The 16,886-nt window shown below is 38.9% G+C and overlaps 2 protein-coding genes across 2 annotated transcripts in view; one reads left to right on the forward strand and one right to left on the reverse strand.

The window, feature by feature from the left end:
- rbm25b (RNA binding motif protein 25b) overlaps positions 1-2,447 on the reverse strand; it is a 38,556-nt gene extending 36,109 nt beyond the window's left edge. Inside the window, exon 1 of the mRNA XM_067418239.1 lies at positions 2,300-2,447. The gene's annotated coding sequence lies outside the window, so the exon portion shown is untranslated. The remainder of the gene's footprint in view (positions 1-2,299) is intronic.
- Positions 2,448-3,719: 1,272 nt separating this feature from the next.
- On the forward strand, positions 3,720-12,926 carry hsp90ab1 (heat shock protein 90, alpha (cytosolic), class B member 1). The gene is made up of 12 exons (XM_067418240.1): positions 3,720-3,878; positions 4,700-4,843; positions 5,744-5,950; positions 7,180-7,339; positions 7,422-7,555; positions 7,766-8,077; positions 8,156-8,321; positions 9,080-9,270; positions 9,577-9,724; positions 10,320-10,588; positions 11,330-11,663; positions 12,423-12,926. The coding sequence occupies exons 2-12, from the start codon at positions 4,700-4,702 to the stop codon at positions 12,536-12,538; spliced, it is 2,181 nt and encodes a 726-aa protein (XP_067274341.1). The 5' UTR covers positions 3,720-3,878; the 3' UTR covers positions 12,539-12,926.
- The last annotated feature ends 3,960 nt before the right edge of the window (positions 12,927-16,886 follow it).

Below are 16,886 nucleotides of genomic sequence, written 5' to 3' on the forward strand. Positions count from 1 at the left end.
CGACGATATAGATTTCCCCTCACCGCACTCGCCCTGCATACAACTCTGGCAGTCACAACAAACATCAGTTTTACGAGTGCCCTTGAATACATCGCTAAACACAGCGCGCACACACTACCAGGGACGTGGGAACTATATTGTGGGGGGGGGGGGGGGGGGCGTTTCCATGGTGACGCGCATTGCTTGTCACGTGACACCGCAGCAGCAACAGCACTGAATGAATGATGATCTGCTATTGTTATTTTTCCTTTTTTATTCAGAATATTCACAACTGTGTTAGCTGTGGCATGAAATATCTGATATTCCGATTGTCAAATACATGCAAGTGGAAGTATATTGTTGTTTAAACCCCTTTATAACGATCGCATTAGTTGAGCTGTATGCGCGATGGGCGCCGCCGTGTTAGTTTGTGCCGCAGACGCAGTTCAGAGAATCGAATCTGTTGGATTTGCAACCTCTATGTTTACAACACGTGAATTCATCCACTTCTCCCGAAATACTTAAAAGTAAGTGGCTGGTGAACTGGGAATAGAATAGAGCAAACATTGAAGTTACTTACACAATGTGTGTATCTGAATAAAACATGTCGAATTATAATGAAAAGGATTATTATTACCTCTTCCATAGACATCAGTGTGTATTTTACAAACTCTAAATGTATTGTTTTTTTTAGTACTTATGTGAATTTATATGTTTGAAACCTAAAATAAACAGTATGTGGTTGAAAACGCTGAAATGTTGTGGTATATGACAGCTCTGAGAGCGCCCGTCTGATTGTGATGCACTTGATCATACGCTCCAGGGACTAGTCTCTGAGTACACCTGTGTGATCGTATGTGCGAAAGGCTTAAAAACAATACATTTTCTGACGCAAATTTTTGAAATGTAGGCTTAAATCTTTTTATTTTTCTGAGAAATGCTTGGTTTACACCGAACACGTAGTCATATCGTATTGTATCGAGATATCTGGCATGAAAATCAAGATATGAAATTTTGTCCATATCGTTCAGCCCTAGTGTGGTAACGCAGCGCTGTTTTATCATATTACACACATTTGAGTGTGTTGAAAGTTATGTAATAATGCTACTCTGTGTTCACTCACCACTACTATGAGACACTTGTTCACATTACTGCGAGCTAGAGCGATATTATGCATGTTAAAACATGATATAAATCAAGGGGTAAATCAAGAAAACAAGATTTAAACAATAAGACAAAGTGTTGAGCAGGAGAACAATGATTCGTTTTCTGCCAATTAATGAATATCCAAACAGTTGCTCACCTGTCTAATAAAACACATCAGATATTAAAGTGTCTTTGGTGTTTCCATGGTTTCTACAAAATAAGACTGGAAATCGATATGTCGCCATTGATAGGTCCTGGCTAAAATTGCTTATCTCTCTGGATTTAGACATTCTTGAAACCATTTGGGGAAAATGCAAGTACACAAGTCAACAAAATATATAACCTTGTTCTAGTGGTTTTTGGATATTTTAATCCCAAAATCTTGCATAATGTGCCTTTAAAGATCTGTTTTAAATTCTGCACTTCCCCACATATTTTTAGTATGCATCTATTACTTTACAGATGGATGCAATACATGTGGTTAAGCTGTTAAATTGTACATTTACCAGCGTTATAGCACACAATCAAACACCAAATCAAATAAGCTGATTTCAGGATGATTGTCGTAAAATCATCTGACAGCTCTTAATCAGCCAGAAATCGACCTGAGAGGTCTGAAATAATCCAGATGATCTGAATTACCCTATTATGAACAAAAAATCCTCAAAACCAGTAACAATACACCTGCGAATAACCCGAGAGCGCTGAAGTCAACTTGAAATCACCTGTAAAGACTGAAAATCAACATAAACTAATCTTGAAGGATTAAAATCGAAACGAGATTACTTGAAAGAGCTGAAATCAACGGAATGGTCTTAAATCAATGCAAAGGCCGAGTTCACATTGTTATAACGTCTCACAATGTGATTAATCATTGACGTTAGCTGAGCAAATAAACATGCGTATTATAGCTAACTTTAAAAACAATATGGAATTATGCTGATTTTGTGGAATATAATAATTTCAAATCAATAAATCGGACCGGTTTGTCAGAAAATATCAGCGGGAATCGTTTCAGTCAGACCGGGTAACGGCTAGCCCCGAGCTAACGTTCACAAAAAGCCTTTATTTTGACCTCTTTTAAAGAATTAATTTGTTTTTATCAAAGTCCTCTGCGAGACAACGAAAATATGACCTCAAAAAGATAGCTAATAGTTTAATAGATATTACTCACTCAAACCAAATCGATATCAACTCGCTTCTCGCACGGAAAGTTCACCGGATCCGTGGGTAAAAGCAACGAGCGATCGAACCTACAGTTTCCGGTGAAATGGAATTCTGGGAAATGAACAGGCAAGTTAAAAGACCTCTGATTAAAAAATAACATAAAGTAAATACAATAAAAAATTCACAAGCAAATTGAACATCAGTACTACACCAAAAGGATGTTGTTCATTTATTTTTTTAGCATATTTAGTTTGTTACATAGAAGTAGATAATTATTAATCTATTGAGCGTCTGTAAAACGTTCTCCTCGTTTTCGTTATTAAGCGTGAAAATAATGAATTATGAAACCACAAAATAACGTAATAATTTAGGTAATTTTAATATTTCATATTCACCTTTGCAAATATATATATAGATATATATAACAATAATGTGTTAACATTTTGTTTCATTCCCTGTTGTTATTAGCAGGTTATTATGTCCATATAAATGTATGTTATATTATTGTTGTACAGTTATTTGCGTATTATAACTAGCTATATTCTCTACTGATTTTATAACCCATGGCTTTGAACCGTCCAACTTAGCAGAGTTGTTAATTAACGTATAAGCTTTTATATTTGTATTGAATTAACGGCACATTAAATATGAACAGCACAAATCAAATGTAACGTAATCGTTGGGCGAATCTCACAAAACGGTCAATATATTTCAAGGTCAAATCAAAAAAAATTTTTTTAACGTATTTTAGGAACATTAAAATATATTTTTGTTGTTTTTATTTTTATTTTGGGGTGAAATATACCCCCGACAGCTCTTGTGCAGATTCGCCCTTAAACTGCCTTTGAGTGACAGGTGACGTCAATGAAGGCGGGATTTTCATGGAAAGTGCTGGAAAGAGACAAAGCACCGCTAGTCATTACGCCTGATATTCTTCCGATGCCAAACGTAGTGCGGCCGATTATGCTTTATTATAAGCATTTATTTTGCTACATTTTATGACTATTTGGCTGTTTCAAGTTTATTATTACAAAAACTACTTTAAAAGCGTGAAATGTAAGGTTTTTTTAATCAATGAAGCGCACATTTTTTCTCCCCAAATGTAACCTGATTGTATAACTGTTCTTTGGTCATTGTCTTACTATCTAAAATAACTATGAACCGCTGTTGTCATTCAAATCGACTCGTTCCAAGGCCCCAAGTATCTCTAGACGTAAATTTTTTAAATTAATTTTATTATTGTTGTTGTTGTTTTTCTGATCATTTCTTAATTAAAGTATTACTGTACTATTCCAATTATTTAGACGTTATTTATATCTGATGGAACTAGTAAAAACACTCAATATGTGGTAGGTAATAAATGCGATTTACACAGATAAATGAGTCTTGTGTGTCTTTGTTGTGAGTGTATAAGCGGCTCGCAGTGAGTCAGCGCGGAGGGATACATGCGCACAGTCATAGGCGGAGTATAAAGAAAAGAGCCGCGCACGCGGGGTTCTCTCCTCTGCTTCCCTGAGTATCAGTGTAGGGGAGATCAGCTGTTTCTGTGGCGATTAAACCATCAAAAATCAACGAAACTAACCAAGGTAAACACGCAATCTCAGTCTAAAATGATTCCATATACTTTCAGGGACTAATCGAAACCGACAGAATGATGTTTAATCGCGTTATTCATCATTTATTCCTTTCGCTATTTGGCCGGTATCATAATGCTGCGGATGACGGTTAAGATCTACTTTTCTCCGACATTCAAACCATCACTTATCATAAGACTTCTTTCTTTGTCTTTTAAAACCAATTGTGCATTAATATCGGCTATAATGTGAATTTGTTGTTTATTGCTATTTGTTGATGAGCAGGTGCAGTGGTTTACAGCGCTAAAACGGATGCTCGTGTTGGTTTTGGTCATCTTTTACAGCATTATAATTTTGTTATAATTCATATCTATCTTTATCATACAGCGAGTCGCAGATTACCATACAGGATGGCTGGTTTCATTAAAAGCCTTAGCATTTTTTTAATTAAAGCTAGTCTGCATTCGTTTACAGCTGATAAAGAATTGTCGCGAAAAATGCTATTTATTCCGTGTAGTTAAAATAATCGATACTCATCTAAATGGGTTTAATTTCAATGATTGCAGCAGTAAAACACGTGTTGCGCTCATTGTCCTTCTGCGCCATGTTCTTCCGCATCCGGGGCCTTTTATGGGCCTGTTTTTCTTGTGTAACTGTAGAGCATTACAACCAATGGGATTGCGTTACTTTCATTTTCTATAAGACATACTTTTAATTTGCCCAACATAGCTATATGAACAAATAATGTGCACCTATTAAGTGTTCAGATTATGCATTTGTTAAACCTTGTTGATGGATATAATAAAGATGGAGCGAATCTGTTATTCCCTCAGATGCCTGAAGAAATGCGCCAAGAGGAGGAGGCCGAGACCTTTGCCTTCCAGGCAGAGATCGCCCAGCTGATGTCTCTTATTATCAACACCTTTTACTCCAACAAAGAGATTTTCCTCAGGGAGCTCATCTCCAACGCCTCTGACGTAAGACCCATGATGGACCGTTCTTTTTCCATCTAGTATTTGACTTAGTGTTAGTTCACCCAAAAATGAAATTGATGTAATTAATGAGTCCACCCTAATATCGTTCCACACCCGTAAGACCTGGATCTGAAGATTCATCTTCACACACAGTTTAGGATATTTTATTTTTAGTCTGAGAGCGTATGCAAGTGTATGCACACTATACTGTCCATGGCAAGAAAGGGAATAAAAACATCATCACAGTAGTCCATATGAGACATCAGTGGGTTAATTAGAGTCTCTTGAAGCATCCGAAATACATTTGGGTCCAAAAATAACAAAAACTACAACTTTATTCAGCATTGTCTTCTCTTCTGCGTTCGTTTTCAATCCTCAAATAATGATGAATCATGAATCGATTCACAGATTCATAACTGTTTGAATCTTTATTTGAGAATTGAAAACAAACGCGGAAGAGAAGACAATGCTGAATAAAGTTGTAGTTTTTGTTATTTTTGGACCAAAATGTATTTTTGATGCTTCAAGAGACTCTAATTAACCCACTGATGTCTCATATGGACTACTCTGATGATGTGTTTATTCCCTTTCTGGACATGGAGTAGTGTGCATACACTTCCATACACTCTCGGAATAAATATCTTAAACTGTTCTGAAGATGAACGGAGGTCTTGCGGGTGTGAAACGATATTAGGGTGCGTCAATAATGACATTTTCAGTTTTAAGAAGAACTAACCCTTTAAGACCCATTCACACCAACAACTATAACTATATTCGCGTCCACAACAATGCATGATAATGTTCTGATTAAGTGCCCACTTCAGTTATCGGTAAAGCTGTGGTGTTCTTACATTTAGAGTGATCTTTGTAATCAATTTATTTGGTTTTCTCCACTCCCAACAGGCTCTTGACAAAATCAGATATGAAAGTTTGACGGATCCCACCAAACTGGACAGTGGCAAGGAACTGAAAATCGACATCATCCCCAACGTTCATGATCGCACTCTTACCATTATTGACACTGGTATTGGCATGACCAAAGCCGATCTCATCAATAACCTGGGTACCATCGCAAAGTCCGGGACAAAGGCCTTCATGGAGGCTCTTCAGGTGATACATCTGCCATTGTAGGCATGTTTTTTAATAGGGCTTGATATTATCACCAGCCAAATGCGGGTGTATTTCAGCAGTGGCATGTAACGATATCACTTCTAGTGCCACTTTGTCTGGTTGAATTTGTGACCCAGGACCACAACCAGTCATAAGGGTATTTTTTTTATATTGATATTCATGATAATATCTGATATTTGGCCAAGATACTATTTGAAAATCTGGAATCTGAGGGTGCAAAAAATATATATCTTATGAAAATCGCCTTTAAAGTTGTCCAAATGAAGTCCTTATCAATGCATATTAACACATTTGATATACTTGCGGTAGGAAGTGTACAACATTTTTATGTACGATCCTAATGATTTTTGGGATAAAAGTAAAATAGATCATTTTGAGCCATACAATGTATTGTTGACTATTGCCACAATTATACCTATGGAACTTGGGACTGGTTTTGTGGTCCTGGGTTACATATACTTTTTTTTATTTTTAAATTGCAGTCTTTAAAAATAGCGTTTGAAATAAAAATCTAAGTGTAGTGTTGTCAAATACAGATTTTTGAAATGCTTCCAATGCTCATTTCCCTCACAGTACATGAGAGCAGCTGCACTTTCTCTCTCCCATCTCTCCGACAGCGAGTGACACGCAATCCCGCCTCCACTCAATCGTTTCATTTGCTCCGAATGAATATTTTTGGTGTTACAGGGCTTGAATTTCAGTGTGGGATTGCACGTATTGTGCATGACTTGACTCATTCCTGCAGATTTTGTTCTCACACCCTAAGTGTGGCACATAAAGCTTCCCCTCAGTACTGAATTGAGTTGTTTTCTGTTGCTAATTGCACTTAAACAGTCAAACAAAATGTCAAAATGCTGGTTTTGGCGCTTTATTAGGCTGCTGTCACTTTAAGACCTGACGCACATCCATTAGACATGATTTTTTTTTTCTCAACCATGTTCCCTTAAAACATGGTTGAGAAAAACGTCTATAATGGATACGTGCGTCAGGTCTTAAAGTGACAGCAGCCTAATAAATCTGCTGACAAACTGAGATTATAAATATTTAACATGGCAGTTTCCACCATGGTATCGTTGTGGCCAGGGAAAATGCTGAGTGGCTGGTAACTTTGGAAAATCACTAGCCTCTGCAAAAGTTAATGTCAAGCCCTGTTTATCAATCTACATTAAATATAGTCTCTTAAAATATTTTTCTTTCTATCTTTCTAGGCTGGTGCGGATATCTCCATGATTGGGCAGTTTGGTGTGGGATTCTACTCTGCCTACCTGGTGGCTGAAAAGGTAACAGTCATCACTAAAAACAACGATGACGAGCAGTACGCCTGGGAGTCGTCCGCTGGCGGCTCTTTCACAGTCAAGGTGGACCATGGTACGTTACCAGCTTGTATTTGAAGACATGCATGCTATGTTACGAGTGGCATTGATGTTCACACATACCTGTCGATCTCCAGGTGAGCCCATAGGCCGTGGAACCAGAGTCATTCTTCACCTGAAAGAAGATCAGACCGAGTACGTTGAGGAGAAGAGGGTGAAGGAAGTGGTCAAGAAACACTCCCAGTTCATCGGATACCCAATCACACTCTTCGTAAGTGGGATTTGATTTTGTTAGTAGTGTTCTGGGAGGGCTGACAATTTAGAGAGAAATTAAATGGCATTTTCTTTCTCACTTCCTGCTCAAGCATGGGGAAAATGTTTGCATAATTCTGTTTTATTCTAATGAATTGTGCAGACCTACTTTCTGATAATTTAGTGTAGCATAGACTAATGGTAATTAAAATATAACATTTCCACAAAGGTGGAGAAGGAACGCGACAAGGAGATCAGTGACGACGAGGCAGAGGAGGAGAAGGCTGAGAAGGAAGAGAAGGAGGAAGTCGAGGGTGAAGACAAACCCAAGATTGAAGATGTCGGCTCAGATGATGAAGAGGACTCCAAAGACAAGGACAAGAAGAAAAAGAAGAAGATCAAGGAGAAGTATATTGACCAGGAGGAGCTGAACAAAACCAAACCTATCTGGACCCGTAACCCCGACGACATCTCCAACGAGGAGTACGGAGAGTTTTACAAGAGCCTGACTAATGATTGGGAAGACCACCTGGCTGTCAAGGTAATGGATTCTACAGATACAATATTCAAATGACATGGTTGAGAATTTAAATAATCATTTTTACACTTTGTCCTGCAGCATTTCTCCGTGGAGGGTCAGCTGGAGTTCCGCGCTCTTCTTTTCATCCCTCGCCGTGCCCCCTTCGACCTCTTCGAGAACAAGAAAAAGAAGAATAACATCAAGCTGTACGTCAGAAGGGTCTTCATCATGGACAGCTGTGAGGAGCTCATCCCAGAGTATCTGAGTAAGTAGCTTTGCCCTTAAAGGGATTGTTCACCCACGAATGAATAGTCATTTAAATCAGCCATAAGACGTGTAATGAAACCTGAGGTTGTGTCCCGCTATTGACGGTCCAGGAAACTAAAACTTGGTTCCAAAGTCTTTGTACTGCGAATCAAGTGGTTTAATTTGAGTACTGTGAAGATATGATCCACATAAATGTATACATAGTGCATTACATATGTTAAAACAAAGCTTGAGCATTGGCTCTTGCATGTATACCATATGTAATGGTGTTTTTTAGATGTGAATGAGAGCTTAAATCTGTTAATCATATGCCGCGTATCTCTATATGATCGTATCTCTTCATGAGACGCCTTCATTTAATATGGATTAATTTTGCTATGCCTTTTTATGGCAATTTTGGAAGAACAGAAACTTCTCAGGTTTCATTAATACAGTATTAATACGTGAGTTTGGAATGATGTGATGGTGAGTAAATTACCATTTCCACTTTTGGGTGAATTATACCTTTTTTCTTTTTTTTTATTCAACATGAAATTGCCCTTTTGGTTTCTGTTGACATGACAATCTGAGAAGTTGCCTAAGCTTTTTCCTCATCCAGTCCAATCCTAATGGATTTTAAAAGTCCTGCTCTACATTATTTATTGCATGCATGCATACATGTAGGACTGCTGCTAAACTACTTGAATCGTTTCGATTGAAGGTCTCAAAGGTGCGACATCACTAAAAGCTTTCCTTCCTCCAATCGGTTTCCTCTAGACTTTATCCGTGGTGTTGTGGACTCTGAAGATCTGCCCCTCAACATCTCCAGAGAGATGCTTCAACAGAGCAAGATTCTCAAGGTCATCCGCAAGAACATCGTCAAGAAGTGCCTGGAGCTGTTTGCTGAGCTGGCTGAGGACAAGGACAACTACAAGAAGTTCTACGATGCTTTCTCCAAGAATCTTAAGGTAAGCTGCATTTTTAAACTCTTTCGCCTGGTTTCAAAGAGAGAGCTTAGACTTAAGCTGGGATTAGGCCTTAGTTCAATTAAGTAGTTTTTATAAATGTGCCTTAGAAGAAGAAAAACATTACTGGCGTGCATCTCGAGACAACTATAGCACTGACACATTTTAAGCCATCTCCGTACAAGCTGCTAAGAGAACCACTCAAACATGCATTTTGGGACTACTTTAAGCCTTGTCTGAAACCAGGGGATTGTTATTTCCAATAAAGATATGATTGAAATGGGTATTAATGTTTGTTGTGACCTCCAGCTGGGCATCCACGAGGACTCTCAGAACCGCAAGAAGCTGTCAGAACTGTTGCGTTATCAGAGCTCGCAGTCCGGCGACGAGATGACCTCCCTCACAGAATACGTCAGTCGTATGAAGGAAAACCAGAAATCCATCTACTACATCACTGGTAAGATTTCATCAGCATCAGCCTGCCTTAAAGTATGCTTAATGGATGAACTAAATTGTGATGGGATGGCGCAATTATCAAAATCAAAGGCTTGTTTTTTTTTTTTGTTACACACACGAGCAGCTCTTCATTGCAATATCTCAGAGCAGCTTAAAGGGTTACTTCACCACTGATTAGCATATGGCTTTGTATCAGTAGAAACCCTGGAGTATATTCGAATGATTGTGCTCTTTCTCTGCCCCCCTCCGAGACACAAGATTTATGCATTTTACTTCTGGAAAAAAATCCTCCGATGACGCAAATATCGTCAATTTGCTTCATTGGAGGAATTTTTGGCTAGAGACTATAGCCAGTAGAGGGAGCTATTGGGGTGTGGGAGATCACATTCACAGCACTTGTAATAACCCTAACCCATGAGTCAAATACGTTTTGATCAAAATTCAAAAATTACTTTGGATCTCAACCACATTAATGATCCAGTTTAAATACAGGTTCCACTTCCCAGCGCTGACGTACCTCTTTCATTTAGCTAATAATATAGCTATATTGATGTGTAATGGCCAAATGAATGTTGACAATTTTCATTCTTCTCCAGGCGAGAGCAAAGACCAGGTCGCCCACTCCGCCTTTGTGGAGCGCGTTTGCAAGAGAGGTTTCGAGGTGCTGTACATGACCGAGCCCATCGACGAGTACTGCGTCCAGCAGCTGAAGGACTTCGATGGCAAGTCTCTGGTGTCCGTCACCAAAGAGGGACTGGAGCTGCCTGAGGATGAAGACGAGAAGAAAAAGATGGAGGAAGACAAAGCCAAGTTTGAGAACCTCTGCAAGCTCATGAAGGAGATTCTGGACAAGAAAGTAGAGAAGGTGTGCTTGCAAAACGCAACTCTAACCTCTTAAGAACCCAGTTCTTTGCACAAATTGGGGTTTTCACCTCCATATACTAAGTCACTATTTATACATCACCTCATAAAATGCAGGTTTTCAAAACGGCTTCACATTAGACTTAATCAAATGAGACCAAATCAAAATCTGCTGTAAATGACTAGTGTAACTTGGTTCAAGTAAAATTTACTCTACGTCCACTTTTAATTAGTTATTAATTTTATTTTTAATTGTTATAAACAGGATTCCTAGTCAGAGTTGCACAGATGGTGAGTTTACATAATGAACGTTTGTGCCGCTTGTGCTCGCACTTTGCCTGCAGACTCAAATGTGTGAAAACGTTCTGGTTTTGTGTGCTGATTTATAAACTAATGTTTTTCCTTTTAGTTTAAAGAAGGGGTCCCCAGACTCAGTCCTGGAGGGCCACTGTCCTGCAGAGTTTAGCTCCAAGCCCAATCAAACACCTGAACCAGCTAATCAATGTCTTACTAGGTCCTATAAAGGCATTGATTAGCTGTTTCAGGTGTGTTTGATTAGGGTTGGAGCTAAAATCTGCAGGACAGTGGCCCTCCAGGACTGATTTTGGGGACCCCTGGTTGAAAGCATTTGTGTTGAGTGACTAACCATGACCACGCAACCCTGAGTAATCAACCAGAACGTGCCTTACGAGTTTAACACGCGTTCCTCATGCAGACGTCTTTTTTTTTTTTCTTTTTTCTCCAGGTCACCGTATCAAACAGGCTGGTTTCTTCCCCCTGCTGTATCGTCACCAGCACTTACGGATGGACGGCCAACATGGAGAGGATCATGAAGGCCCAGGCCCTGAGGGACAACTCCACCATGGGCTACATGATGGCCAAGAAACACCTGGAGATCAACCCTGATCATCCCATCATGGAGACCCTGAGGCAGAAGGCTGATGCTGATAAAAACGACAAAGCCGTGAAGGATCTGGTCATCCTCCTCTTCGAGACAGCACTCCTTTCCTCTGGGTTCTCATTGGACGATCCTCAGACGCATTCAAACCGCATCTACAGAATGATCAAGCTGGGATTAGGTGGGTTTAAAGCTACAGTGTAATATTTTTTTTCTTTCAAAAATGTGCTCATTTATGTATTTTATTTTCTAGTAATAAAGTATTCTCGTAAGTTTATAATATGCCATTGAAAACACATACGGGTGAGGGGTTCGAATGCCGGTCGCCATGTTGGTCCTCCATCTTCAAAGTACATTAGCCAAAGAGGGACATACCCGTAAATTCAAGCTTCGCATTTCGCGTTTTAACACTCGATGGCACTGTGTTTTTATTTTTCCCTTTCCCTCAAGCTCTCCCTTGCAAAAAATAAAGCCTACAATGTAAACTTTGCCTTACGTTAGTGATGTCGAACAATACACAGAATAACGATAGCACTAAGTTACATTACTAAGATCAGCTATCAGGTTCCCAGACGAATGCAAGCTAATGTTAGCAGTGAAATGGTAAAATTAATATTTTACTTTTTTATTTTATTTATTTTATACCCAGATGTCATCACCTACATGTTAACTGACAAATTAAATAACTGCAAATTATAGTTTTCTAAAGTAACCTCATCACTTGAAGGAACACTCATGGAAGCCTTGGACTAAATCGGCCACCGTAGGAGTTAAAACGAAATCTGAATTGAGAGGAACGGAAACTAATATTCACTGGATGGTCATATACCTTTACACCGCTAGATGGCGGAAAATATCAGTGTAGCACTAACTTCTGTTTTCGTCTGGCTGTATTTGGGTAATTGCAACAGTCCTAATTCACACCGACCTCTGTCTTCAGGTATTGATGAAGATGAAGACGTGCCAGTGGAAGAGCCGACCGCTGCTCCCGCTCCAGAAGAGATCCCACCTCTGGAAGGAGACGACGACGCCTCTCGCATGGAGGAAGTTGATTAAATCCATCTCGTCTGTAACTCCCCAGTCAATTTTCCGTAGTCATTCCGTAACATCTTATCGTTCTCTTTGGCCTGTAGAAGGTTAACTGATTCTCTGTAATGATTCCTTAAAGTATCAAAATGTGTAACTAAAGCATACTGTCCACTTTTGCTCTGTTTTGAGCCGTTATGTACTTTTGTTTTTTTTACATATGTTCATGGATCAATGGGTTGCTGCAGTATTGTCTGAGCACAATAAGCACTGTGTTTCACTGATACTGAGTCTGCTGGCTGTGCTGGATTGAATCAAGCATGATTTCATTCTGCATGGAAGGGTAAAGACCTTTTGCCTGAGTGCAGGCATGTATTGTCTTGGTTTTCAGAAATTAAAACACAAGGTGAAACCTGAATTTTGATGTCTTTGTTTCTTTCGAACAAATATAATCCAAGCCCCTTAGACCATTCAAACTATTCTTTAGATATTTTAAAAATATTGTCTAAAGCTTCAATAAATGGTTCATTTCAAGAAATAAAATGTATCTAAATCAGGGTTCACTGTATTAATACATCAGCTAGAATTAACTTAAAAATGACCACTATATTATAGACAGTGTTAGGGAAGTTACTTTTAAGGTAATGCGTTACATTGTTACTCCCAATGCTTGATAGTAACTGATCTGGATTATATAACCAGATTAATTTTGTTTAAATTAATTCATCCCTGCAGTTCCAACACAAACCCCAGTTTATAATCCACTTCATGTTTTCTTTCTCTTTGTATTTCTTTATCAATATGGGTATCCTATTCGAATCAGTGTGATGAACTAATTAACCCAAACGCAATCTAAACGTAGTCAGACTATATTACCTTACATCTGTAATGCAGTTGTGTTACTATGGATCATTGCTTATTAAAATTTGTATGTAATTTGGAATATGTAACCGGCTACAAGTTGTAAGTAATCTATCCAGTACTGGTTAACCCCTAAAAGGAACTTGTGTTGGGCTAGCTCGTTTTTTTTTTTTTTTAATAATAAACAAAAATACAAATATTTTTGGCGACTGTAAAGGGCTTTTCGCACCAAACCTGAAGCCCAAATGCAAACCCTCGCCTGTACAGTAGAGGGCGCTGCTCAAACAAACCGCAGTTCAGCACTTCAACATCAGCAATAGAAACAAAAGATGAAACGAGTGTGGTTTAACTAAAGTAATTTATGCATATTAGTATGGCTTTATGCACTTTACGGTTTCTATCAGTAACGGGGCAGGAGAGCTGTCAGTCAATAAATGGGAAACCAAAGAAACGTGCTATTTGAAAATGTAAATCAGATTAGTTGTAAATTTAAAAGTAATCTGTTCTCACCATCATGCAGGGTTGCCAACTCTCACGCATCTGGCGTGAGACTCACGCTTTCAGGCTCTGTGTCACGCTCTCACTCCGCCCAACTCAATCTCACGCCAAATTGCCAAACCTGCTTTTGATATTAAACAAAGCTATAAGCTTTAATTTTTTTTAAATGTGTTTTAATGAAATTCAAACAATAAATTGCGTTTTGGCGCTAATGTGGCATAATGTTAAAGCCAGAGGCGTTGAAAAGCGGAGTTGCATGCTCTCGTCTCCCTGCGGTGCGCGCTGGTCACGTGGCCCATGAGCGCTCAATACTTCTAGCGCTGCCAATGAATTTAAATGGCTTAAGCGGATACACAACAGTTTCACCATATAGATGTTTGCTGCAAGTTTTGGTAAACAGTACAGCATAGTGTTAGTGTGTATTAATTATTAAGTCAGCCATATTTACAGGATCGTTTTATTATGGAGAGGGATAGAGATGCAACATTGTTAACATTAATGTTATTCTTGTATAGCCCTCAGGTATTCCTTACTAATTGGTCACATTCATACTCATTCAATTATATTTATTGAATATTTTGAGGAGATCTTTTGGTACTAAATACTATTTGTGCAACAATTATTGTCAATAAATGACCACTTAAAATATTTTTCTTTTAATATTTGTATATATTTCTTCTAATATTTATATTACAATATGTTTAGTAATTAATGTTAAAATAGAGAATTCCAATTCAAAGAGGACAAATACAGTCATTTTGTGGCAAAAAAAAAAAAAGTTTATTTGTAATGCCATTAACCAGTAGGTGCCTTATGGCTCTTTAATAAATATACATGTATCTAATCTAGTTGCTCAAAAAAGTATTGCAGTCTTTGCATTCTAATAAATATTTAGATATGATGATCAAACACTAGATTTCTTTAAATGTGAAATTTCAAAACTTGAATAACTTGCATCCTAATATTTTTAATGAATAATGATACTTATATAATCACTCACAAGTGAATATTAAGGAATGGCACATGTAATTTGACCCAAGAAATGTTTAAACTAGTGCTAAAACAAACATATTTTTTCTTATTATGTATAGTATATATACTAGATGTAAACTGATACTGAATCAAGATCAAAAGCATTAAGCACCAGAGTATGAAGGTGTGCTGTGGTATCTGGTGCCAAGATGTTAGCAGCAGATCCTTTAAGTCCTGTAAGTTGTGAGGTGGGGCCTCCATGGATCGGACTTGTTTGTTCAGCTCATCCCACAGATGCTCAATTGGATTGAGATCTGGGGAATCTGGAGGCCAAGTCAACACCTCAAACTTGTTGTTGTGCTCCTCAAACCATTCCTGAAGCATTTGTGCTTTGTGTCAGGAGCATTATCCTGCTGGAAGAGCCACAGCCACCAGAATACCGTTTTCATGAAAGGCTGAACATGGTCTCAGCAATGCTTAAGTAGGTGGAGCGTGTCAAAGTAACATCCACATGGATGGAGGACCCAAGGTTTCCCAGCAGAACATTGCCCAAAGCATCACACTGCCTCCGCCGGCTCGCCTTCTCCCCATAGTGCATCCTGGGGCCATGTGTTCCTCAGGTAAGCCACGCACACACACACCCGGTCATCCATGTGATGTAAAAGAAAACATGATTCATCAGACCAGGCCACCTTCTTCCATTGCTCCGTGGTCCAGTTCTGATGCTCACGTGCCATTGTTGGTGCTTTCGGCGGGGTCAGGGGTCAGCATGGGCACCCTGACTGGTCAGCGGCTATGCCGCCCCGTACGCAACAAACTGAGCTGCTCTGTGTATTCTGACAGCTTTCTATCAGTACCAGCATTAACTTCTGGAGCAGTTTGAGCTCCAGTAGCTCGTCTGTTTGATCGGACCACACGGGCCAGCCTTCGCTCCCCACGTGCATCAATGAGCCTTGGCCGCCCATGACCCTGTGGCCGGTTCTCCACTGTTCCTTCCTTGGAGCACTTTTGATAGATACTGACCACTGCAGACCGGGAACAGCCCACACGAGCTGCAGTTTTGGAGATGCTCTGACCCAGTCGTCTAGACATCACAATTTGGCCCTTGTCAAACTCGCTCAAATCCTTACACTTAGCAAAACACATCAACTCTGAGGACAAAATGTTCACTTGCTGCCTAATATATCCCACTCCCTAACAGGAGCCGTGATGAAGAGATCATCAGTGTTATTCACTTCACCTGTCTTAATGTTATGCCTGATTGGTGCAGTTGTGTAATAAGAACAGCAGTTCCGCTCTTAGCCGCCAGGTGTCTTTGTTTGACAACCTTAGACTCTCCAGAAAGCAGCGCCAGGGTAAAGTCTGTGTTTGGCCTGTATTTAATCACTTAGACAAACAATAGGAAATACCTCTCATAAAGAAGAGCAAGTGGTTTAAAGGCACAAATGTAGGATTTCTTTTTTTTTTTTTGCTATTATTTTATTTTATTAAATATATTAACCAGATTCTCATGACATGATTTCGACACAATTTTATTAAAAACTGCAGTCAAAAAAATAATAATACTACAATAATTATTAGCATTAGTATAATATAAATGCAATAATAATAATATGCCTAATATATATATATATATTCCTGTTTCCTTTTGAGTTTGGAGTAAAATATGACCTAGCCATATTTCAGTTTCTGCAAGAATCACCCATGTATGTGTGCAAAAAAAGAGAAGTGGACTTTACAGTAAATACCGTCAGTAAAGATTTTTATTCCAACAAGTGAAAAAGGTTATCAGTGGTTTTAAAACACATTTATTGGAACTGGTCTGACCTGCTTTATTAATGGTGAAAACAGTCAGAGATGAGTGTCTCAAAGACCATCCGTGTTTCTTTTTGCTCACATGACATTAAGGAAATGGTTAACCTTTTCAGCTCGAGAACTGAGCGGTCCGAACACTCATTGCATCTCGATTTCTTCTAAGTCACATGTTTTCAGTAAAAAGGCACTCCTGAGGAGGGGTTAAACATTCATTTCACCCCAGGTGACTCTA

This window comes from Pseudorasbora parva, chromosome 15, assembly GCF_024679245.1.
Source record: "Pseudorasbora parva isolate DD20220531a chromosome 15, ASM2467924v1, whole genome shotgun sequence".
NCBI lineage: Eukaryota > Metazoa > Chordata > Actinopteri > Cypriniformes > Gobionidae > Pseudorasbora > Pseudorasbora parva.

What these genes read in the sequence shown, in the direction of transcription:
- hsp90ab1 (XM_067418240.1), top strand. Translation starts at nt 4,700, where the DNA reads ATGCCTGAAGAAATGCGCCAAGAGGAGGAGGCCGAGACCTTTGCCTTC. An exon ending in GATACCCAATCACACTCTTC is followed by an intron (nt 7,556 to 7,765) that starts GTAAGTGGGATT and finishes ATTTCCACAAAG; the next exon opens with GTGGAGAAGGAACGCGACAA. An exon ending in TGGACAAGAAAGTAGAGAAG is followed by an intron (nt 10,589 to 11,329) that starts GTGTGCTTGCAA and finishes TTTTTTCTCCAG; the next exon opens with GTCACCGTATCAAACAGGCT.